Below are 24196 nucleotides of genomic sequence, written 5' to 3' on the forward strand. Positions count from 1 at the left end.
CTCTATTTCAGAAACTGAGATGTCGAAAATCTGGCAGCCTCGAGTATCCACAACCTTAAAGTCCAAGCCTATGATGACTAAACTAGCATCTGCAAACCTTTAGCATGATTACTTCAAATCTGAGGCAAGCATTTTACCATGTAACCTCTTATCAAGTATCAATGTAACCAGCCGTCTGTGTTAATGCTTAAACTAACTAACTTCAGATCTAGTCCCTGCAATTGGCTTACTCGAACTTGTTCAAATTCTAAAGTATTATCACATATTGCCCCCTATCAAACATTAAAATATCACCAGATTCGTTGGCGACATGTCTATTTGAGATGGCCTCCGACAAAGCTGACACGTGAGGCCGACCAACGACTCGGCGAAGGAGACGAGACGACGAGCCCCAATCTTCCTCTCGCGATCGCCTCTCTACCACGGGCTCGCTCTCCCCGCCCGGCTCCGTGCCAGCGATGAGCTCCAAGGAAAAGAAGCCGGCCAAGCCCTCGAGCAGCGGCCGCCCCACCATCCGCACCCTCGCCGATCTCAACCGCCCCTCCGGCCCCTCCGACGACAGCGACTCGGACGGGCCCCAGGAGTACTATACCGGCGGCGAGAAGAGGTCCCGTCTCGTTTCTTCTCTTTCGATCTATTTCGTTCTTGATTCCCCGCCTCCGATCGTTCTTTATTCCTCAACCCAATGATTCGATTGTTATTCGTCTTTTTTGCTTTTCTTGTTAATTGAAATTTATGGTGATTGATGAGAATGGATTACTGCAGTGATTAGTGCTTCTTTTCTGGATGAAGAATTAGTGGTACTTGGTTTCTTGGGTCAAGATTAATTTTTCTATGATTTTTTCTACCGAATTTGTGGTTGCTTGACTAATCCGTTTGGAAATTTTTGAAATTTAGTATTAATGGGAAAGCAAGATACTGCTATCATGCAGAAAATGATGGGAAAATTGCCATGGTGAAGATTTTATTCATCTTATCTTGTTTATTCACTATATGCAAGAAGCTTATTTACACCAGGTAAATTTTGGGCTTAAAATATTAATATTTTACATTCAGTTATTTAATCTTTGGACTACATCTAAGCTGGTTCACGAAATCTTGCTCGTCGTAGTTGGATGCCTTCTCCCAAACGTCTCCTCAAAAAAGGAAACAAATTATCCTTAAAAAAATGTCAACAACCCTTTATCGCAAAAATAGAATTAGCGTTGATCTTTAAAGGATCCATGTTCATCGCAAAAATGTCAACAAATCTCCTTATGAGTGAAAGCATAAGGAGAGTATCTCAGAGTATGCAGAACGCATTAGCTATGGGGGATGATATGTACTTCTGTGGTTGTCATTAAAATCAATGCAGCATCAATATTGTTCGCTGAAGTGCAAATTTTCTTCCTTTTATTGGATTGTAGGCCACCTATTTATACCTTTATCCTTACTGTACTTGTTCTTCCTTTTTTTCTTCCATATTTTGCCTCATCTTGTTGTAATGCTACATCAACAATGGATACATCAAAAAATCTTCGATTAAAAAAGAAGCAAGTGAGCAACCCTCCTGCTCAAAAGTGAAAGAGCATATACTGTTTATAGTGAAATGAGCGCACTCTTCCTTTGATATTCTTCTTTCTGTTTATAGTGAAAGAACCCCCCCCCCCCCCCCCCCACCCAAAACAAAAATAAAATAAAATAAAATAAAATAAAATAAAAAAATAAAAGGAGTGAGAATGTTATCCAATATTATGAAATTTCATTTTGCATTTCCTTAGATGCATTTAAAGCTAAATTATTTTAATGACTGAGAAAAGACCAACATCATTCTTGAGTACAACGATGAGAAAATTTGTATTGAGTTCATATCAGTTGATAGTTTGTATTGGGTTCATACACTGTGTAGACACTCAGCATGCATGGGCTCAGAGTGTTACTTACTTGACTGTATGGCACACATGTGACATACCAAGAAATGTCGGGAAACCCTTATATACGTGTTTATTTTCGTAGATTTCGATTTACATGAATGTATGCAGGTATGCATTTATGGTTGCAAACATGTGGGCACACAATATAGACGTGTGCGCACTTGCATGCATGCACGCACGCACGCACACTAACTATGCTGTCGAACCTATTCCTGGTTGATGCTTTCATGCTATTAGACACTTACGTTCCCTGTACTACAGTTGTGAGCGACATAAAATTGCTATTCCCTTTATTCAATCTCATTTGCACCCTTGAAATGAATATTACTTATTAATTGGTCTATTTCTGATATCTTTATGTAGGTAGTGGATATGCTTGAATGCTCAAGTGTGAGTATTAATACCCATTGTCATACTAAAGATTTCTGCTAATTTTGATAAATGCGTTTTAAACATGTATGACATATAATTTAAGCTTCAGGCTGGATTAGGGTCAGCCTAGGTCCAGCTTGAAGGTGATTTGAGTCAAGATTTGGGGCTTCGCCTACTCTGCAGTTTGTTTTCCTTCAGCCTATGCCTGGCATGGGCTTGTTAGCAGCCCGAGTAGTCATCTAAATGTTTGGGTACCTGCCTACATGGATTACTCTGTCAATAGGAATCCATATTTTTTTTTGTTGCTTTTCTTTTCACAATGAAAAAAATGATAATGCTACATGGTATGCTAATGAGGGAGTCATTAGATTGGACACTAGAGAAACATAGTATTGCTTTGAAAGATTAAAAATAAATTAAGAGAAAGTACTACTAAGTAACCCCATAAGGTCTTTTAACCGAAGTGCTTGGTGCTTTAGTCTCTGTTTAGTTGGACAACCTAGGAAGCTCAACATTCTCAGCCATTTGCTCTAGGACTCAATATTATACATTGTTGATCATTTCATGTTTATTTATGAATTAGGTACAGATTTTAAAGATGACACGATATGCCGAACATATCCATTTTTGTAAAGCTGTAATCAAACAAAAGACTCCTTGTGTATGCCTCAAGCCATATTACTATTTTAGCTTGTAGAAGATGTTATGAAATCTGATAAAACAAATGAAGCAATTGTATTTTCTATTTAGTTGCTCGAATGGCTGCTTGGATGCTGGTCATTCATTTAGGCAATGAACTAGATCCTGTTGCTTGGGGTTGCCTAGGCTATTTTGCAACTTTACTCTTGCTATTATTTATTTTTTCAATTTGAATTAAGCAACATAAATGTTATTGTTCCCTCCAAAATCTCCTGCTTGCTTCCTCTCCTCTTCTATCTAATTCATTATGACTGTTTTTTTGTATGATTTATATGGAAGTCATGGTTTATATACTTTAGTTTGTTTAAATAGTAATATATAAGTTATTTTTAATGGCTTATGTCTGCTTCTTGTTTAAATGTTGAATCTCTTTCCCTCTCTTCATTCATCTTTGCTCTCATGCTTCATTCCAGTTGGATTGAAGGTGTGATATATTCAGATTTGAACCACCAAATTGTGATCTCCATCAACATCATTTAAATATTTCATTCCCTTTTCAGTTTTTCAGATGTCTTGTGATATGGGCATACATACATCAACCATATCTGGTATAAGCATTGGCATTTTTCCTTGACTCTGAATTTTTTAATGATAATACTCAATTGAAAGGCTTTTTTTGTCTTCGTTATTTGTGCACGTGTTGTACTGCATCTGATATTTGGGCATTTTTTTTTAGTGGTAGTATCATTGAAAAGGCAATCTACGAATTTACGTCATTGAAAAAGCAGTCTAAGAATTTTACCTAATCTCAAAGATCATTGTAAGGTCAGTGCTACAATGTTTCCTTGTATCTATGAAGATCCTATATGGCTGGATTAAAACAGATCAAAGTAGTAGATTTGAAAAGTCATTTTTCTGTTGTATTAACAATTTAGAAGTTCCAAGATTTTTTTTCACCATTTTTTCCTTCTCTCTCTTTTCCTGTGTTGTCCCCCCCCCCCCCCCTCTTTCAGGTTAATTATAACTTAGGCAGGTAAAGTTTAAATGGAGCTGTAGGTTCCTTTAGCATGCTATTAACAGGGATCTAGGTGCCGGCCATGTTGGATGGCATGGGCCTGCACGTGTGAGTCTGTACTGACCTACCATGCCATGCCTGGTGGATGCCGGCCTGTGCTGTGGCATATAGTGTTTTGATCAGTGACCAGCTTGGGCCTGTTCAGTGGCTTTTCAAACCATGGTTATTGAGATGGCCAATCTTCTTTTCATGAGTTAATGAAACTGTTTTTTTTGTTAGGTTACTTTGAAGACCTAAAGATGTCTTGTTCTTGGTCTAACTGAATCCTCATATCATAGTGCATAGAAATATAACTTGTAAAACATTTTCTTTTTTGTACTGCAGTTGCTCAAATGTTATGATGCTCATTTTGATAGTAGCGTGTTTCTTGTGCAGCGGAATGCTTGTTCAAGATCCTTCTAAAGGAAATTATGATGTGGATGAAGTTTTTGAGCAAGCTAGGCAGATGGGAGCTATTCAGGGACCATTTGAGCATCCTTCTTCAAGCTCAAGAAGTTTTACAGGGACTGGTAGACTGCTTTCAGGTGAAACAGTACCATCTGCTCCACAACAGCCTGCGAATGTCGTCCACAACATTTACTTTTGGAGTAATGGATTCACTGTAAATGATGGTCCATTGAGGAGGTTTGATGATCCTGAGAATGCATCCTTCTTGGAGGTGATTTTCCTGTCCCAATCTCTTTCTGGGATGTTGTCGTATTGTTTTACATTGTTTTGTCTGTTGTTTATTTGCGCAACAAAAAATCTGGTTGGGCATTTGTATGCTTGTCATTTGGAGTTTTCTATATTATTTTTAGATCAATGATCTTTGATGTGTTCTTTACAAGCAATTTAGAATTGTTCTATTGCTGAATATGGGTGTTTAATGTAGACTGTAACACGTAATTGGATAGAAAATATTGACAGAAGAGGTTCTTCCTACTTATTTCTCTGTTGTGATGCGATCCAAGGATTCAAGTACCAATGCCTACTGGTCCATAATGGCCGTACCAGATTCTATCGATAAGGTATGCGTAGTAATAGGCCTTCTATATTGGTACTATACTGAAATATGGTTGTCACCTCTTTTTTGGCTTTCCAGGCTCCAAGTGGCATAACCATAGTTTCAGCATTGCAGAACAAATTGGGAAGGTCTAAAATTTGAAGTTTGGAATCTGGATAAAGTTTGGGACAAGTTCAAAATTTTAAAATAATAAACAATAAAATCTGAACGTAAATGCTATATATATAAAAAAAATTACATAAATTCATCGCTGCCAACATAATTTCATGATAAAGTCATCAACTTTCAAGTTATTATCGTTTTTAGTTTATTATATACAAGCTTAATTAAGGAAAAGATCTGAAACAAAAAATAAAATCAATTGAGTCCTAATTAGGGAAGGAGTTAGAGAGCATTAATACTTTTCATTAGTTATTTTGGAAAAACAAAAAGCAGGGTCCATATAAATTCCCCAGGTTTTATCTTGTCTCTTTGTTTCCCCAATCTTCTTTTTTTCCCCGCCATTTCCCATGCTTGTTACCCATTTTTTTATCTCTTCCGCCCAGTCCTTCCAACCATGACTCCTGCCACATGATAGCCAATAAGCCCGACTAGTTTGGTGCCCAGCGGAGGCGGGCTTTGGGTAATGGGAATTAGAAATATGGAAAAGTTTTGATTGATTCCTGCTGACAATTGAGTGAGATCAGGGACTAAACATTGATGCCAAAATTTGATGAATGGAGTAGGAATCAGACGACTGGAAGATGTCAGAGATGATGTTGAGGCTATGTTGGTGATGGAGTTGATGAGGAGATTGGTGCGATTGGGGCATTGGTAGAAGATGAGGAAGGTGATGGTAACTTTGATAGTGAGGTTGGTGGGGACGAGGGTAGGTTGACCAATTGACAGGGAGGAAAACAGTGAAGTTCTAGAACTTGGTGATAGAGATAAGGTAGAAGGTGTCGCTAGCAGTGATCGAATAGTTGATGAAGCCATAGGAATGGTTCTCGGCATAGGAGCATGAGAGGGGGATAAGAAGGGGCTAGGTAGAGTGGAGATTGGCAACGGAGTTGGTCGAGGTTGCTAGCATAGGAAGTTGATAGATGGTGCATGCCGAAGAGGTCACCAACGGAAGCTAGGTTGTTGGTGGTGCTTGCGTGGTAGAGGACGTAGGTGTGGCATAGGTAGATAGAGTGGTCGGCTTAGTGGGTGAAACCAAGGCATGGGTAGATGGAACCACCTTAGGTCGAATAATTGTGGTTATCAATTCCCTGGTGGGAGGAACTCGATTGGACGTGGGATGGCAGTATCAGCAGAGCAAGGAAGGAGAGGAGGAGTTAGGGGGTGTTGGGTGCTGCTCTCTCTCTTGTCTCTTCTCATTTTTTTTGTTTTCTTGGTTGGTTAAGGGAGAGGCTGGTTTGCAAAGAAGAGATGGTTTTGTTTTCAAGTTCCGGAGAAGTGAAAGGTATTATATTAAGTTGATGGCTTTTGTCATAGGTTTTGGAGGGAGTCGTGGATGAAGTGACTGCAAAGAGGAGGGAGTGTAGTTTTTGTGGGATGGGATGGTTCAAAGTCAACGGTCTACTGTCATTGTCCTTTGGAAATGGAATAGTGACTGCAGATTCGGTGTATAGCCTAGGGGACTAATAGGATGCTGTGGGCAACTTGCTCTGACGTCACAATATTTTTGAGGTATTCGTGAGCGGTTCGAGAACCAGCAGATATAATTCGGTTTGGCACCTCATAGTGAAAATTCGACTTTTTTGAAAACTCACCAAATATTGTGACTATGGGCGTAACATGTATCAGTGCAGTATTGTACTGTATTGGTCTATACCATACCAGCAAGGCTTATGGGTACCAGTATGAATACTTTAGACATTGATGCAAGCTATGTTTGAAAGAATTGGAGAAGAGGATAGAGTTTGTTATTTAATTGTTTTTGTTATTAGGAGTTTTATGGGGATGCACTTTGCATGTCTGGAATTGCAATTCCTAGTTCTAGTCATATTGAGGACTTGTGTACTTCAGTAATACTAAGAGTACACTTGATTCCATGGTTGGATCTTAGTAACTTGAACCAAGAGTCTATTTGGAAGCTAGTTCATGTATAGAAGCAGGGAAATGGATACCTCAAAAACTTTGGGTGTGGAAGCACCTATGAAGTTTCAGAAGAGAATAATAACAATTAGTAATTAAGTATTGTATTTATAAAAGTTCACATGAGTTTTTTGATAAAAAATGGAAAGGCAAAATAATGAATGTGGAGACACTGTACAAGATACTTGTGGCAATGTCCATGGCACTGAGAGCTGTGGAAGGAGAGGGGAGGATGGTGAGGTGAGGAAGGGTAGGGTGGCGGCAAAGGTGGAATTGTAGGAGGAATGGTGAAGGATGGCGAGGATGATTCTATTGTAAGGTGGAGAGAGTGAGAAGTGCATGGTAGTCGGTGGGGCACCACATTAAATTAATTAATTATCTGCAACAAGTTTTCCGAAGTTGGTCATGACTCATGAGTGACTGCACTCACATACACGCACAGACACCATTTGTACACGAAACATGCATAGCCACTTACACATATCAGGTATGGTAAGTTTATTCAACCCCAATATAAGCAAGCTGGCCATTGCTCAATATCGGCTTAAAATTATACTGAACTGAGATCCCAAGCTCGAGCTCAGCTCTCGTACCGAGTGAGCCCTTGCTGAGCCTTATGCTATCAGAACATGCATTTCTCATGTATTACTTGTTGTGCGGTTCCATGCAAGTGTCTGTTTAGTCCCATATCAATTGTGCACCGGGGAGATCTTGGTTATTTATATCGGGCCAAGTAACTCAAATAACACTTTCTAGCTGGACTTCTTGTCATTGTACTTTCTGCACATCATGTTCATGGTGTATGGAATTAAAACATTTGCAGCAAAGAACAGGTGAATGTAGATATGGACTCTATTTTTTGGTATTAATTAATGGGTCAGTTTCTTCTTCTTCTTCTTCTTCTTGTGGAAACTCTGACTATTGCATTAACAAGAAACTCATCATTGATGAAAGGTTCACAAATTGGCGACTTGCTGATGGTAATTCTCATTCTTTCTCATCTATTCCACTAATAAAGTTGATGGGTTCCAGATAGTTGTAGCTTACTTAATCATAACAAGAACCTCGGACCATTATATTCCTGAGCATGTGCCTTACTGACATCATATGATGTGGCCATTCAATGCCATAGAGAATCTCCTTCATGTACAAATTATTTATATGAACTAAACTTTGGCATCGTGACATACGTGAGAGAGCATGGATGACCATGATTTTTCCATCTTAATGAAGATTTTTTTCTCCCCTCACTCTTGGGATTCTGGGCTTCTTGGGTGAGACAGAGAGACCAAGAGGGTCGATTTAGATGCCAGTTTCTTCAGACTTGTGAGCTGAGAGTTTATGAGTCTGGTTCCTCTTGGAGCCATAGGGTTATAGTGTATTTATACCCTCCCTTTTGTGTCCCGCCCAGTTGCCTTTCTTATGTGATCTCATATGTGACAACAGAAGGTCTGATGAATGTACTTCAAAGAGTTTGCAATGTCAAAATGAAAACCTTGTTTTTGTAGGAATAATGAATGCCTTAATTAAATTTTATCAATGACTCTTTTAGAACTCCAAAACTCTTCATAAACTAGAAATAGGGCAAATACAATTTATACTTTACAGTTTAGGGCAAAAAATATTCTTACCTAGTCATGGCAAACTAAGACCTCATTGTAGTCTCCAGTATTCTCATATGACTTGTACATGGAAACATATGTATGGTCCATGGGTATGTTTTAAGCCACAATCTTATTTTTGTTACTTGTAAATTTCTAATTTTTAACATTATTCTGTCAGTGTCCCATTGACTGTTCACACTATTCCTGAATGAGTGACATTTACGAGCTATACAATGGTAAATAAATTTGCAGATTACATATGACCTGCTTTAGACTTATTCATGCAATGCTCATGATTGTTATTTTATTATGCTATTGTGTTGTAGCTGGAGGTGGTCGTGTCATTATGTCTTTGCCATTCTTATCATCTCTTTTGCTAGATTTTTTTTTGGAGTACTAGGTTGCAGTTTTCTTCTGATATTTGCAAATTGTGTGCATTTTCCCAAATTTTGAATTTCTCCCTAGCTCGACTTCATTAAATCTAGATAACTTTCTTGTATGGTGAAAATGTGGGCCAGTAAGTGAGATCTCATTAAGCTGAATCCTTGTATGATTCAGTAGTGCAAATATATTAAGTCATAGTATCCGGTGATATTTCTTTTTCTTTGTGTAGAGCATCAGGAAATCTGAGTGCCCTGAAGAGATGGAACCTGCTGATAGGAGTTCTAGGGTTCGAGTCAATCTCATAAGGAGGGAGGAAAAGTGTCCCGTGAGTCAATGCCACCCTATACACTTTTACATCTCCCATTGCATCATCTGCTCAAAGAGTTTGACACTTTCATCGGTCCGTGCTTTCAGGAACCTGTGAAGCGGCAGACTCCATTTCAGGGTGTCGGAAGAACTTTAGGTGGTGAATCTTTATCAAATACCCCAACCTCTGAGCCTTCAGCTGCTGCTGCCACCAAAAGTTCTGCTGCTTCCTCATCTGTTGGCCTTTCTGTTGATGATTCTTTGCCTTCCACATCCATACAGCTGAGATTGGCAGATGGTACACGCATGGTTGCACGCTTCAACACTCACCACACGGTGGGTGATATCCGAGCCTTCATTGATGCATCAAGGCCTGCAGCAGCGAGAACTTACCAGTTACAGACTGTTGATTTTCCACCTAAGCAACTAACTGATGTGACTAAGACCATCGAGCAAGCAGGTCTTGCAAATTCTGTGGTGATTCAGAAGCTGTAGGACCCTTCCTAGAGGAATGTCACTTGATAAGATCTATGTTTTAGAGTTAGGATGGTCACATTTGACAAGACCTCAAAACCCTTCCATCTTACCAATGACTCTTGAAATATATGGGGGATGGGAATGTTTTATCATCAGCTCTCCGAGGTTGAACTTTGAAAAATATTTTGAGATTAAAGCACGCATAAACATAGAAATTTTTAGGCTGGTTATGCTTTAATAATCACGGTTCTGTCCATGCTTTTCCTGCATGCTTAAATTTTGAATGTTTTCCATTTTAATAGAATCCTTTCGGCTTGCTTCAGGAGATTGAGGTTGTGATTCTCCTTTAAAACATGAGCAGGGCAAATGTGGAGGCAGGCTGTTATTGACATCATCTCTTTCATTTAATTGTTATGTGGATGCCTTAATGCATGTTTTTTTTGCTGCAAATTATCATTGGAATTGGACAGGTCAGCGATCATATTTGCATCAAGAAAGTAAAATTATGGTATTCATGCTGAAATTGAGAGAGGCCAGGTTATGTTTTCTTGGATCTTTGCAGCCACGAGGAGTATAGGTGTGGGTGTGTCCAAATGGTTCATTTTGACTGGATGCTTTGTTGGCAATGAGAAAAGCTAGCTGGACGACGGCTTTAGTTGGAATGGAGGTTTTTTTTTGGCAAGACGATCAATGCAAGATGAACACCATGGTGTTTGACTGATGTGTATCTGTTCTTGCAATCTGAAAGTTCTGTTTTTTTTATTTTTTTGAAAGAAATAACCCACCCTAATTTATTTATAAAAGTTCTAATAGTTTGACAAAGTGGATCTGCGCTCTGCAATCAGACAGGTTACTGTCCTAATCTTAGGAGAATGCTTGCTGAGTTTTGATGAAGCTTGAGAGTGGTGGGGAAGGGAACAAATCCGGCTCGTGGGACAGATTTATTGTTGCATGGGCTGCATGTCATGGATCAGGATGCAAGAGATACGCTGAACCAATGAACAGTATTATTGTCGACTAAAATTCGCCATCTTCATATCGAATTTTGTACCGGTGCTATATTAGTACAGTATTGATACGATACGGTATAATTTTTTTTTGGCATATTGAGTGTCATTACGCTATCCGTATGGAGTAGCGGTATCGAATAGGTATGGTATGGTATGCTCTGTACCGTTTAATTTGAGCTGGGACGGCATACTATGTTCTAGAGAGCACATTTTCATGCATCCAAGTACCTAGGTGTGATTTTTGGTCCATGCGGAAGCTTTATTGAAACTAGACAGCCTTCCATACCAAGTACCATATCTGGTGCGATCGGATCTCGTCAAATGGTATCATGAGGTTTTCAAAGGGAAGAGGGAAGTCGAGAAAAGGTCGGAGCAAGAGATGGGGAGGAAGTTGAATATTACACCATTTTTTGCTGGGGTTGGCGACAGGCAGTCCACTTGATTGTGATGAATGATGAAGGGGTCGGTGGTTCAATGAAGGGGAAGAAAGGAAAGAGAAGGAGAGAGGAGAGAGAGAGAGAGAGAGAGAGAGAGAGGATATGAAACAGAGACACAGCAACTTGCAATGAAGGATATTTTGGGGAAAAAATCAAGCGGCTCCACAGAGCCCAACCAACTTCAGGCGTTAAGTGGATCCGAGCTCAATTGAGACAATATTAAAATTGTTTGGGCGAAGCAAGAAGAGTGCTGCGCGATTGGCTGGCATATAATACAAGCTGGCCAATTGAGGTAATCCAATAAGTCACCGACCAGCGACTTTTATATTAAATATCAAAAGATTAGCTTAGACGGGAAGTGGTTTACCACTGAGAAAAAAGATTGACATTAGCATTTCACCGTCCTGTGATTGTGCCGTTTTATTATTTCGCCGTCATGTTCGAGATAGAGGTCTACAGACAATGTGAAGGACTTGTTAATGTACCAAAAAAGGAGGACTTGCTGCATTGTCAAAACAAAGTGCTCAAACATTTATACGATTTGATAAAAGATTCAGATATTACGTCCATCCATCTTGCAATCGATAAGATCATTGCGTAAAGAGATCGTCATGTGGTGGATACGTGCCCGTTCTCTCCTTCGGCCACGTTTTGTAAACACCTCTATCTTGGAGCCACGTACGGCCCCAACCCCCTCTCTCTTATAAGCAATGCAATGAAGAACCGAGCATTGTGCACTGAGAAGAGGAGGCACCGATCAAGATGGACAAGCTTCTCCTCCATGGACGGCGCTCCTCTACGCTGAAGACATCCATGGCGCTGATTTCGCTTGGCAATACTCTCAGAAACAGCGTATGCCTATTGGCCCTATTCTCTCTACTGTCTAATATTCTATCTATGTTGAGGTTGGCAATGTTCGGTTGTATATATCTCTACCAGGTGAGGTCTTAGCATTGACTAGCCTGTATAGTAGCATTCAGAGCTGAAGATTCTTTACTGGTACTTTGAATGCTAACTGTAAATTTTAGATCTACATTTCAAGCCGGCTTCTTCTTCAGGAATTAGTTTTTTATGATTGCACACTTTTCGTCCATTTCTATTCCTTGTTTTTCTAGTACTAGACCACTTGTAGTTGTAGATCCCATGAAAAAAAATTTAATGGAATATACAAATCTCTCTCTCTCTCTCTCTTTCTCAGTGGATGTTTTGCTTTAGAATTTTAGTGTAGAAAGGGTCAGAAATATTAATTTTGTCATTGAACCGTATTGCCCATAGCTGCACCACGTCAAAGACTCGGAGCAATGATGCATATAAAAACATAATTCTCTCTTTAACAAATTTAGTTTAATTTTTTCCAATATCTTCAGTACTCTACCGAGAGTAAGGAGGAACACTCACTAGGAATCGGGCAGAAGGCAAGATCAACAGCTGAAGAGTTTAGCCGGCAAGCCAAAGAAAAGGCTGAAAAAATCAGTGAGACTACCAAGGAGGCCTGGGAGGATGCCAAGGAAGCAGTGGTGGGAGAGACGCAGCAAGAGAAGGAGAAGCTCAAAGAAAAAGTTGAGAAGGGAAATTATGATAAGATAGGCCGCGAGTAATAATATTCCCAATTCCATCAGTAAATGAAACAAATGTTCATGTAAAAAAACCAGCGAGATTGTGTGATAGAAACAAATGTTCTGGAGTGTTTCTTGAATAATTTCTGGGGAGGTTGCCTTCTAGCTTCCATGTAAAACCAATAACAATGAATGACAGAAAAAAATAATTATATCTTTGAACGTCTTCAACATTTTTCTTTCATCTCGTTGCTGTTCATTGCCTGGGTATCACCTCAGTGATTTAGTAGGATGACTTTTTTGGGTCCGTTAAAACAAATGCATTCACCAGAACACCAAATCTTGTATTCCTGAATGCATGGCCTGCAGCTTTCCTTTTTTAAAAAAACAGGCTGCAATCTTTATCTGTAAGGACCATGCGGACGTATATTTAGTCTCCACATCGGTTATTCGTTAGGTCGATCTTGGATATCTATACAGAATCAAGAAATCCAAATAATTATACCTTCCGGCTAGCCATTTTGGGTGAGGTCATTGGTTGTTACAAAATGGTATTAGAGCGGATTTGGTCCATAATCTATATGGAATAGGGAACACTGCAACATGGATCCATTGGGACTAATCACAAACCGATCATGGTGCTTGTGATTAGATTTGAATGGATTTGAACCTTTAGTCTAACGAGGAAGTCAAGACTTAAACGAGATAGCATGTGAGGATCCGTGCGGGCGTGTGTTTGGTCCCACATCGGTTATTCGCTGAGTAGATTTTAGGTACTTAAATAGGATCAAAGAATCCAAATAATACCGCTATTTTTTATAATAAAGCATGATTTCTATAACAATTATGCTAATCCATAATTTTAAGAGAAGTATGATATTTCTACAAGCAAATTTTATGTACGGAAAATATAATAATTTGAAAAATAATAAGAAGTGTGCTAAACCTATTTAAAAACATGAAGAGCATAATCAATTTCTATTTGAATGGAAATAATAACAAACATGGATGATTAGTCGGATGATGGCGTTCGACGGTTCCGGGTGGGTCAAGTATGGGCGACCCGAACTAGGAATCTTGGGCCCAAACTCTATCAGGGTCAAAGTCGTTCAACATGGTTCATAATCAATGGGTTCCAGGAACACTTAACAGGGTGGGGGTGATCAGTCCAGCAGGCGGCTCGGGCACTAAGGAAGTTTAGGGCCTCCTTTTAGAGGTCAACTCGGATTCGTAAATCAAGCTAACAAGGCCCTATACTAGGATCTATAAATCTCCTAGAGAGAGAAAGAAGGAGAAGAAATAAGAGAGAGAGAGAGGTAGGTTCTTCTTCTTCTTTTCCTTTCAACTTTTTCTTCTTTTTTCTTTCTTTCTTCTTCTTATTGGCAGGACAGGGGAAGGAGGCAGCGGACTATGGCTGTGGTTGTGGTGGTTTGACGAGAAGGCAGTTGGAGGGGGTGGAAGGTAGTGGAGGGCAATCGGCGGCAGCAGCCGGCCAGCAACAATCAACCTAAAATAGGGCCGAAGAGGGGAGAGACTTCCCAATCAATTCTTCCATTGACGATGATGGTTTAGGACCATGGGAAGAAGAGAGGACAAAGAGGAGGAAGAACAGAGTGATACCTTGGCTCTGAATGAGTCGATGACCTTGATTTCCTGCGAAGCATGATCGACAAAGTCGGTCCATGAAAACAGGGGAGCGAAAGCTTAGAGAGGAAAGAAGGAGAGCCCCAAACGGCCGCCAACCGTTAGCACCGACCATTAGGGTTTCGCACCGGTTGCGCCTTAACGGCGGTCGTTTAGGCTGCTCGGGCAGGAGATCACAATCCTCTGTTTCGATTTATTTATTTATTTATTTTTTTGAATTTTGAATCAAAACCAGCTGGGCCTGCCAACTTTGGTCCAGAATAGACCTAGTTGGCCTGATTATTACATTACCAACCTTTCTTTCTCTAAGATGGTTATATATATTTGTGTAAAATCACAGTAATAAGAACACCATCACATTACGCCCTAAAAAAAAATGAAGAAAGATCATATTTAGGTTGCCTTTTGCTTTTAATGCAAGTCACTAGAAGAGTTAGAATATCAAAAGTATTATTGATGCTGAAATCCATATTCTAATGGTTCGTTGTATCATGTATCGGTATGCTCTTTGTACCATATATCGATACCGAATGGGTACAATATGATATATTCCGTACCATCTGGTTCGCTATGGTATGGCGTACCTTATTCTTTGAGTGATGCAGATATTGTAGAAGAAAGAGAATGACATTGTCCTTCACATAAGGTATATAGTTGTAATTGCGTTTTGTAAAACAGCCCTCCTCTTAGGTTCTTCTCCGACTTGTATTGGAAGAGGGGTATTGTGGAGGCATTAATTTCCCTATGAGAGTATCATGTTCTCCTGAATGGAAAAGTTGGGACCATGAGGGTGTTGGTTCCTCGCCAACCAGGAATGCTAATTTAGGGTGCCATCGGAAGCCATGTTGATGAGTTATTATTCCATTTAATTTTTTGTGTTACCATAGTATTGTTACTCTTTTCTTTTGAGCTAAAACACCTAAGGTTTGAAACTTCGAGTCATTCCACAAATTGTTGTCAAATAAATATAAGCTATGGAGTATATAACCATCCATTTTCTTAATAGGAATAACTTGTTCCTATGTATTCCATTTTTCCTTGTTCCTAGGCCATACAAAATTGGAACCCCTACCAGCTACCACACCCTTCGTTGTCTAAGCTTCACCTACTGCCTGCTATATTTCATTCTTTGAATTCGATAAAATAAGCTAATCTAATAAATTGCAAAATAAATAACAAAATAATTCTTGTTATCATAAATTGTCTTGGAAGTCTATATCCTGTCTGAAATCTAGTTTGGAAGGGGGAGTAAGCTGCCTCTTGAACATCTCAGAAATCTGCAACAATTGTAAGCAGGATGCCTCTAGAACTACTATAACAAATTTCGAGCTCAATCGTAGAGCCTATTATAAGTAGGATAAATGTGGGTATTTTTTTTTAAAAAATAATATAAATAGATCATATAACTCTAGTATGAGTATATCCATACAAGTTAAATGATACAATAATACAGAAAGAAAAAGTGGTAGCCTCAAGTCTATCCAACAAACAATCACCAAAATACTGAGCCACATAAGAGGCAATCTAGTCAGAATAAGAATGCTTTCAACTTAAATAGAAAGATAGTTATCCTATACTTGTTCAATGAACTAATCCTCCATGCGGTACGTGAGGATCGAATGGGTATAACTCCAAGCCTACTTACCATCATATAACCAACCATCAAACTCCCATAGGAAATTGGTTACCATAGAGCGGAAGTTGAGCGGCGAAGATTACTCTCGAATAGTTACCGATATCTTATATGTACTGCAACAGATCCGAACGGACACATGAGAGGAAAATTGAGCAGGTTTGTTCAGTTCCGGATAGCCACCACGTCATTCATCTTAAAGACGGATTGCTGCCGTTCAACACACGAAACACGTACCATGTTTGATTCTAGAGATGAATTATATGTTTTGTAGATAGATGACGTGGTGACTATCCAAGACTACAATATCTTGTGGACCGTAGAGGATCCGAACTCGATACTCTAAACTCAGGACTGGTCAGCCTAGAGCTAGACCGCATGTACACGCGCGGCATGATGGTCAGCCTTAGCCCCATGCTGATCTGCACTCGCCCAGTTCCTTCCGAGCGCTCGGTGGACTGTTACAGGAAAAAGGAGGCCTAGCAGCTCATCGTTGCGTGAGTGAAATCCACCTCGGCAAGCAACAAAAAATGGAGGAGAAAAAGGTGCGGAATTTAATGGCTGTCCTCATTGCCTTGTTCTCTCCCAGCATCCAAAACAAAGTATGTTTCCACCCGGATCAATCGGCATTGCATGCTTTTCTTGGCTCTGGATGCGTTATGCTCCACTTTGAAGAGGTGATCTACTCAGCTTTTAGGTGAGATCGGTTTCTTGTACCTTTATATATATATATATAAAGTTTCTTCTCATGAATTGCTCGTCATGTCATCATGGCCTATCAACTTTCTGGTTGTAATAATGGAACTTACGTAGGAGGCGCATCAGTCGTAACCACCTTTGCGTGGTTGATGTCTTTGTGATCCAATTGATAAAAGAGGGTGGATGGAGCAGAATGTCGCCATGCTAACGATAGGTGAGATTCATGTACGTGTGACAACCTCCAAAGTCGCATCATCTTGCTGACATATGGGGACTCGTATTGAAAAGATAATTGAATATTCTATCAAGCAGCAATTATGCAAGCATTATGTTGGAAAAACGGGTTTGGTCCACCCATGATGGTTCAACCAAACCGGTAACCAAAAGACATGATCTCATGTCCAAAAGAGATGTCTTTCCATAGACATCTCTCCAACCCTGAAACTGTCTATTGACAGTTATGCATAAGGCTTCATTTAAAAAGGGGGTAGTTATGAGATTCTCTGTAAGTGACTTGGGCATTTAGGTTGTGGAAAACAGTAGATTTTTATTGGTAAAATCCACTCCTTGATCAGTGAATCGAATCAAAGAGAAAATCTGTAAGTGATCCGAAATCCTTGTTTATGTTAATGTGTTTATCTTACACCTTATAATAAACCTTACCTGTTATCTTCTTTCAAAAATGATGTTTAAACTTCGATCTTATTATCACCATTATCATTAACTTATTGTATAAGTTTTAAGGTCTTGCATATTTCATGAGGCAATATATCATAAGAAATTGTAACCATGTCCAATGACAGTGCTCATATGAGATTAGTGTAAGCAGCTGATGTAAAAAAAAATAAATAAATTATAACCATGTTATGTGACCATTTTGTATGGCGAGTATGGGTTGTGACATCCATTATATGCTTTTTAACAATTACAGAGCTATATAATAACAATGACACCGTGACAACAAGAAGTACAATAAAAGGTAAGAGATCTTTGTTTTAATTTTTTCAAAAAAGCAGATTTTCATATAGGGGGACTCTTTTGAATACCTTTCTTATTCCATACATATCAACTAGTAAAGCAATGTAAATATTAAACTTTTTGACTTTATGGTATATCAAGTTTAGGGAAATTTTCGTCAAAAGATCAAGGAAATTCTTCCTTATACAACCATCATTCTTCCATGGGAAGAGAATATTGTTGGGTAAATTAACAAAAATAAGGGGAAAGTGGTTAGCAAGAATCGAGGCATGCTCTAAGGCTCTATTTTTAAAGAAAAGTATACTTCCAGAAGGTATACAGAAAGGTATTGCATATGTCACCCGGAACTCGGATTAAAAAGAGTTTTAGAGAGCTCAGCGAAGAGGAGGTTCAAAGCTTCAAAAAAAATTTTATAAAGACATCCACATTTATAGCACAATGGTCCCACCACCATTCCTCGATTTAGGCTACTTTAATAAAGATTAAGTAGTTCTTAATGGAATAAACTAACCTGCTAGTAGACTGACTCAATCAAGTCAATACACAAAATTTGGTGATCCAGTATAAAAAAAGAAGTCATACAATAAAATCATGTCAAATCTCATTAGCTAAATATACTTAAAATGATAAAAAATAAGATGAGCTAAATAAAGTACATGATGACTGTGACTAGAACATAGAGAGAGCACAAGCTTGCACGTATAATATCATGCTTATGATGACATACGGCTAACGTACGTCACCAAGCCAGGCTCATACACACCTAGACATGTGCATCTTAAAAATTTCAAAATTTTTAAAGTATCTATAAAAAACTTAATCTCAACAATCCTCAGAAAATTCGGTCTTCAAGGGAAAAAAAAAAATCCATAAGAAAATTGGCACATGCCTCGGATCTCGGCCGAGAAGTGCTTGAATCTTGATCGCTCTCTGCTGCAACGGACCAGATTTCGAGGCAGGGTTTTCTCTTCCCTTTTGGATGCCACCACCCAAAAAGCCCGACCTTCCAGCCTTTCTTTACTTGATCCCCTTCGATAATTAGCCTTTTGGAGGGACAAATGTATCTATTCTTGACCCCTTTAACAATGGGTGTGGGAGTCTATCAGAGGCCACTAAGAGCACTAAACGTTCCAACAGAAAGCAGTATACTGTTGATCCCTGAAAGGGTTAAGCAAAAGCACCTATGTAGATGTTGAAGTGTTGGTTGTGTTTATTTTCTTCTGGTTTACCAAAGGAAGGAGCAATGAAGCTGAATGGTCATGACTAGCCTGCATATTCTGCTGATAGGTGGCAGTTTTCATTTGTAATATCTCTCTCTCTCCCCCTCCCTCCTTCCTTCTGTCATGGCTCTGGAGAAGAGATCAACAGGGCTCGGCAAGTCGTGTGTTCTTATTATAGGTAACATCTTTGATCACACTTGTTGGTGGTATTTTTTGTTGTTAGAAGTATGGCTGCGTGCCGAAGAGAGGTGAATTTTGAAGTGGGATTGTATCAACTGCAGTGGTGGCTAGTGTGGAGAGATTTGCGTACAAGGGAGTGGCTTCCAACTTGGTGACTTACCTTACTGATGTGGTGAAGATGAGCACATCCTCAGCTGCGAAGAGTATTAGCACTTGGGTAGGACTCACATCGATGCTTCCCCTTGTAAGCGCGATCCTTGCCGATTCTTACTGGGATCGTTATTCGACCATCATGGCATCTTCCTTGCTCTATGTCATGGTAAGTTTCTCCATGGACAACTGCACAGAACTGGTCATGTATTGTCAGGGGTGAAGTAGTTAAGAAGTAACCTGTTAATCGACATAGTTCTATAATTGTGTGTGTATATGTAGCAATGATTCTCTGCAACTTTGATATATATGTTCCGTTCCATGTCTATTAGTCCTGGAAGCATCGACATTAAGAAGAGTGAGAGCAATCAGCAGTGATTTTAATGATAAGAATTCATAAAGAGAGACTTCAAGCTTTCTTCGAGTAGTTGGATCATTCCTATTCTTTATACGACCATGCCTTCTTATAACTACAAATCCTATTCTTCTCGGCAGGGCTTGGTGGGATTGACCTTATGGGCATTACTATGTGCAAGGATGCCAGCCTCATCCTTGTTTATTCCGCTCTACTTGATTTCAGTAGGACAAGGTGGATACAACCCATCATTGCAAGCATTTGGAGCAGATCAACTGGAGATCGAGGACAATTTGCCTTGCAGCAATGAAGATAAAACAAGCAAAAAGAGCCTCTTCTTCCAATGGTGGTACTTCGGCATATGTGGTGGAAGCCTCTTGGGAAATTCTACCATGTCTTACATTCAAGACACTTTAGGTTGGGGTCTGGGGTTCGCCATCCCCACCGGCGCCATGGCAATGTCAGTGGCATGCTTCTTATGCGGTGCCCGCTTTTATGTGCACAAGCAACTCAAGCTACGTAATAGGCCTAAAGAGAGCATAGTCCAAGCTCTCAAGGCTGCTGCAAACTATATCATAAACCGGAAACTCCGCTTGCCATCGAGGGATGATGATGTCGCAGAACTTGAGTAAGCACTTCGAAATGGAAAAATATATGGCGAGCAAGCATTCTGCGACCTTTCGATATTACTGATCTGGTGTTTCTGTCCTTGTTTTGAGTGTAGGTTGCAAGAGAAACCCCTCAGAGATGACTTCAGTTGTTCAAAAGCTTTGGATACAGACTTTGCCACTGTGGATGAACCACCTAGTGTCACTAAAACAATTTTGAGGCTATTGCCCATCTGGACAATGCTCCTTATGTTTGCAGTCATCTTCCAACAGCCAGCAACTTTCTTCACAAAACAAGGGATGATGATGAAGCACAACATTGGAAACTTTGTGATCCCTCCGGCAATGCTTCAGAGTTCTATCACCATCTCAATCATACTGCTAATGCCTCTTTATGATAAGCTTATAATCCCATTCCTGCGTGTGTTTACTCGCGACGAGAACGGGATTACCGTGCTTCAAAGGATCGGAATAGGCATGTGCCTTTCAATTGTTGGTATGGTTGTAGCAGCACTAGTTGAATCCAAGAGGCTGGGGATTATAAAGGACGGAGCGGCCGAATCCCTTTCGTTAAAGAACACTCAGCTGAGCATCTTTTGGTTGCTGCCTCAGTACATTCTCCTGGGAATCTCCGATGTTTTCACAGTCGTTGGAATGCAAGAGTTCTTCTACATGCAAGTTCCTACTACGATGAGAACTATTGGCATAGCGCTTTACCTCAGTGTTTTCGGTGTGGGCAGCTTTCTTGGTGCTCTGCTGATCTCGGTCGTGGAGCTGACGACCGGCGCGAATGGGAAAAACCGTGGCTGGTTATCTGATGATGCAAGGGAATCCCGGCTTGACAACTACTATTGGTTTCTGGCTGTGTTAAGCTCCATTAGCTTTCTTATTTTTGTAAACTTATCTAGATGCTACCAAGGTTCCAATGCTTCTGAAAAATGATTCATTGGTAAGTATTTTACCTGAAGTGTTGAACAAATTTGTAGAGTCCAGTGAACGTAGATACCGCAGGGTTCGGATGCTTATGCAAAACGTGTAACAAATGAGTATCATTCTCTGAGTTTAAGTGTTCAACAAATTTGTACGGTTCCTTGAAACAATGCAGAGGAAGAGTTTTTTGCTGTATGCTTGATTAATATTCTTGTATCTCTCAATAAATTTATTGTCAAAACGAGGATTAGAATATAAGTTCATACTGCATACTTTCAGTCTTCTCAAAGGATTGCATACTTTCAAGCCAAAAGATATTTTTGTTGGAAACTAGAAGATCATGGTGATGAAAATGACTCCAAAGATTCCGATCAAAAAAGGAGGAGGAGAAGAAGAGAGATGGGGAGAAGAGGATCGTCGCACAATTTTTTTAGAGAAAAAAAAGAGTTAAGGATTGTGATGCTTTGATCCTGACGTGTTTACTCCGAGATAATAATTTAACTGCATTTGACATATAGCTCCATTATCTAGCTCTTGAGCAATAATTTTGAAAAACACAAGAATCTTTTGTACCACAGTGACACTGAAGAATATGAGAACAGGTCTTCTAATTTCTATTTCCTTTCATTTGAGGAGGAGAAAAAAAAACCTTTGGCCTTCTTCGAGCTACTTATCTATGAACAGAGGATATGGTACAGAAGCAACAAGGCCATGACTGGTGTCATAGAAGGATGTTCTATGAAAACAAAATCATTCCTTTATTTCACTTTCAACCATACCATAGTTTGAATTATATGTTTCTGCGAAGATTAATGTGATAATACATCAGCAGAACAAGGAATGCTAAAGATGGAGGAAGGCAGTGGAAGTGACGGAGCATGTATAAACTGAGTGTGCAGATATAAGAAGGGGTCAGAACTGTGGACTTGACTTAATCTTCCTAGAATAGAGATAACACTTGCTACTATCTTTATAAGCAATGGTAAAAAATTTCTTGTTAAGGGGTTACAAATTCAGGGCATGAATGATAGCCGTACGAGCTGTTTGATGTGGAAAAAAATCAATGCAAAAGTATCAGCTAAAGTCATTATTCTGATGTTACAATCCTCAAGAGAAGCATTTGCTTATGGTGGGAAATTAATATCAGATCCACTTGTTGTTTAGTTACATAATAATAAGCAGCTAGCAAATTTCTATAACCTAACAACCAGGATCCTTTGGTTTGCTACCCCTGGATCGCGAGGAGCAAATCAAGCAAAACCAACCAAGCAATACGGTAGTGTAAAAACTTATAATTGGCTGCACAGTTCATACAAGGTTTATTAGTACTATTATGTTTGTTCTTAGACTATTCACTAAGAATCTTTTAAATTATAAATAATTTGAATATTGTTGGTAAAAATATTGTAGAGCTTTCTATTTGTATAATATGTCCATACTCCATCACTCAAGGGATTAGAGGAGGGAGACCCAGGTTGGCCGAATTGGACCGAACCGCCTGATTTGGCCCGCACTGAGCCGACTCGGTGAGGAACTGGGTTGGTTTGCCTATTAAATTCGGGACCGGTCTTGAGCCAAATCGAACCCACTGAAACCATTCAGAATCGGTCGGTTCCAGTTGTATGAACTATGTTGAAAAATCCATTGATGGAGAAGGGCACATATATTGACCTCAGCTTTGAACAAGGAAAAAGGGAAAAAAAGACAAAGCAAAAGGATTGTGCTGTGTGCTGCGGGAAAGCAGTTTCAGAAGTATCTTGAAGGCCAGCAAAAGCCAATTAAGGAGCAATTTCATAAGCAGAACAAAGGATAAAGATCTAAAGCAACTAAGTTGCAAATCGCTCAGCTGTGTACCGTGCGTTGGAGGGCACCGGATCATGATGAATTAAGCTAAATAGGCCCTAATGGATTTTTGTAATCAAAGATCAGAAAAGCATTTACAGGTAATGGTTTTTGGATAATAGATTGTTTAGCAACTGCCTATGGTAGATAAGCAAACGATGTACTAAGAAAATTTGTTTGTAATGCAATTAAAGACAGACCTAAAAAATTCACAAAGGAATCAAATTCTCCCACACTTGTCAAGATGATTAAAGCTGTTAACCTGGGCGGCCAGAGCTGTTTCTTTCGATGGCCAACAGGAATCCTTGAGAGATCTATGCCTTGCTGCTTAGTTCTTAACTATTGACCGAGGAGAGCTCCTGAAAAAAATTCCTCTCTAGCAAAATAGCATAGCAACCACCGGAAATCCGACCTGGGCACAAGAACCATAGCAGGCAGTTTGCTGTTAGATGTTATGCGTCGTCAGAACCATAGCTGTATTTATTTATGCAGTTCTTTGCTTCTTATTTTTTTTTTTATATAAAAAAGATTTAAGATAGAAATAACCTCTCCACATGTATGCAGAGGTAAGGTTGCATACAATTGACTCTTCCCAGATCCCATATCGATACTTTATCAATTCAATACACTTCTGTATCGAAACAACTCTTACACCTTGGTACAGAGCTTGACCGACTTGATATTATGTTTCGCACCGATTTTTTCTCAATATAGTATAGCCATATTTATTTTCTTATGTCACTTTTTTAAAAAAAAAAAATGATTTCAAACAAATAAAGTAAATATTTTTAAATTTTAAAATCATTTTCCTCCCTCTAAACAGTAAATTGATCTTGGTGTTCAAACCATAACATAGGTAAAAGGTTCACCAAAAATTAAAAATAAAAAATTAGGGATCACAAGGATTATTTTGAACTGTTTTAAAGAATTAAAGCAATGATTTGTTAATTTTTGATTCCTGTGGTTTGAAGAAGGATAGAAACAAGATTACAAATGTACTTCCAACACCACTGCATGCAATAAAATTTGTAATCAGATAAGAAGGGTTACTGGTTCTCGGCAACTTGAAATTCAGGACTTCCTGCACGGTACAGAGTAATGT

General features: G+C 39.3%; 3 protein-coding genes across 8 annotated transcripts in view; 2 read left to right on the forward strand and 1 right to left on the reverse strand.

Moving 5' to 3' along the window:
• The first annotated feature begins 324 nt into the window (after positions 1-324).
• Positions 325-10093, forward strand: LOC103710009 (plant UBX domain-containing protein 4). The gene is made up of 4 exons (XM_039128146.3): positions 325-607; positions 4375-4657; positions 9299-9394; positions 9484-10093. Exons 1-4 carry the CDS (start codon positions 459-461, stop codon positions 9868-9870), a joined length of 915 nt encoding a protein of 304 aa, XP_038984074.3. The 5' UTR covers positions 325-458; the 3' UTR covers positions 9871-10093.
• A 146-nt stretch (positions 10094-10239) lies between these two features.
• Positions 10240-21541, forward strand: LOC103710012 (protein NRT1/ PTR FAMILY 5.8-like). Of its 2 annotated transcripts, XM_008795575.6 has the most exons (4): positions 18442-19207; positions 19311-19528; positions 19855-20342; positions 20439-21541. In XM_008795575.6, exons 1-4 carry the CDS (start codon positions 19153-19155, stop codon positions 21262-21264), a joined length of 1587 nt encoding a protein of 528 aa, XP_008793797.4. In that variant the 5' UTR covers positions 18442-19152; the 3' UTR covers positions 21265-21541. The 2 variants fall into 2 exon arrangements, with proteins under 2 accessions (XP_088563449.2, XP_008793797.4); XM_088707323.2 differs by lacking the exons at positions 18442-19207; positions 19311-19528 and adding an exon at positions 10240-12151.
• Positions 19499-24196, reverse strand: part of LOC103710013 (alpha-N-acetylglucosaminidase-like) — a 43258-nt gene continuing 38560 nt past the window's right edge. For 3 of the 5 annotated variants that reach the window (XM_089926161.1, XM_089926160.1, XM_089926162.1), the window contains exon 21: positions 19499-24104. In XM_089926161.1, the coding sequence (XP_089782287.1) occupies positions 24023-24104 (82 nt within the window). In that variant the 3' untranslated portion in view covers positions 19499-24022. The remainder of the gene's footprint in view (positions 24105-24196) is intronic. The other 2 variants (XM_088707321.2, XM_088707320.2) reach the window with 1 other exon arrangement.

The sequence above is a fragment of the Phoenix dactylifera genome, chromosome 11, assembly GCF_051530095.1.
Source record: "Phoenix dactylifera cultivar Ajwa chromosome 11, Ajwa_hap1_PhDact_Kaust_v1.1, whole genome shotgun sequence".
NCBI lineage: Eukaryota > Viridiplantae > Streptophyta > Magnoliopsida > Arecales > Arecaceae > Phoenix > Phoenix dactylifera.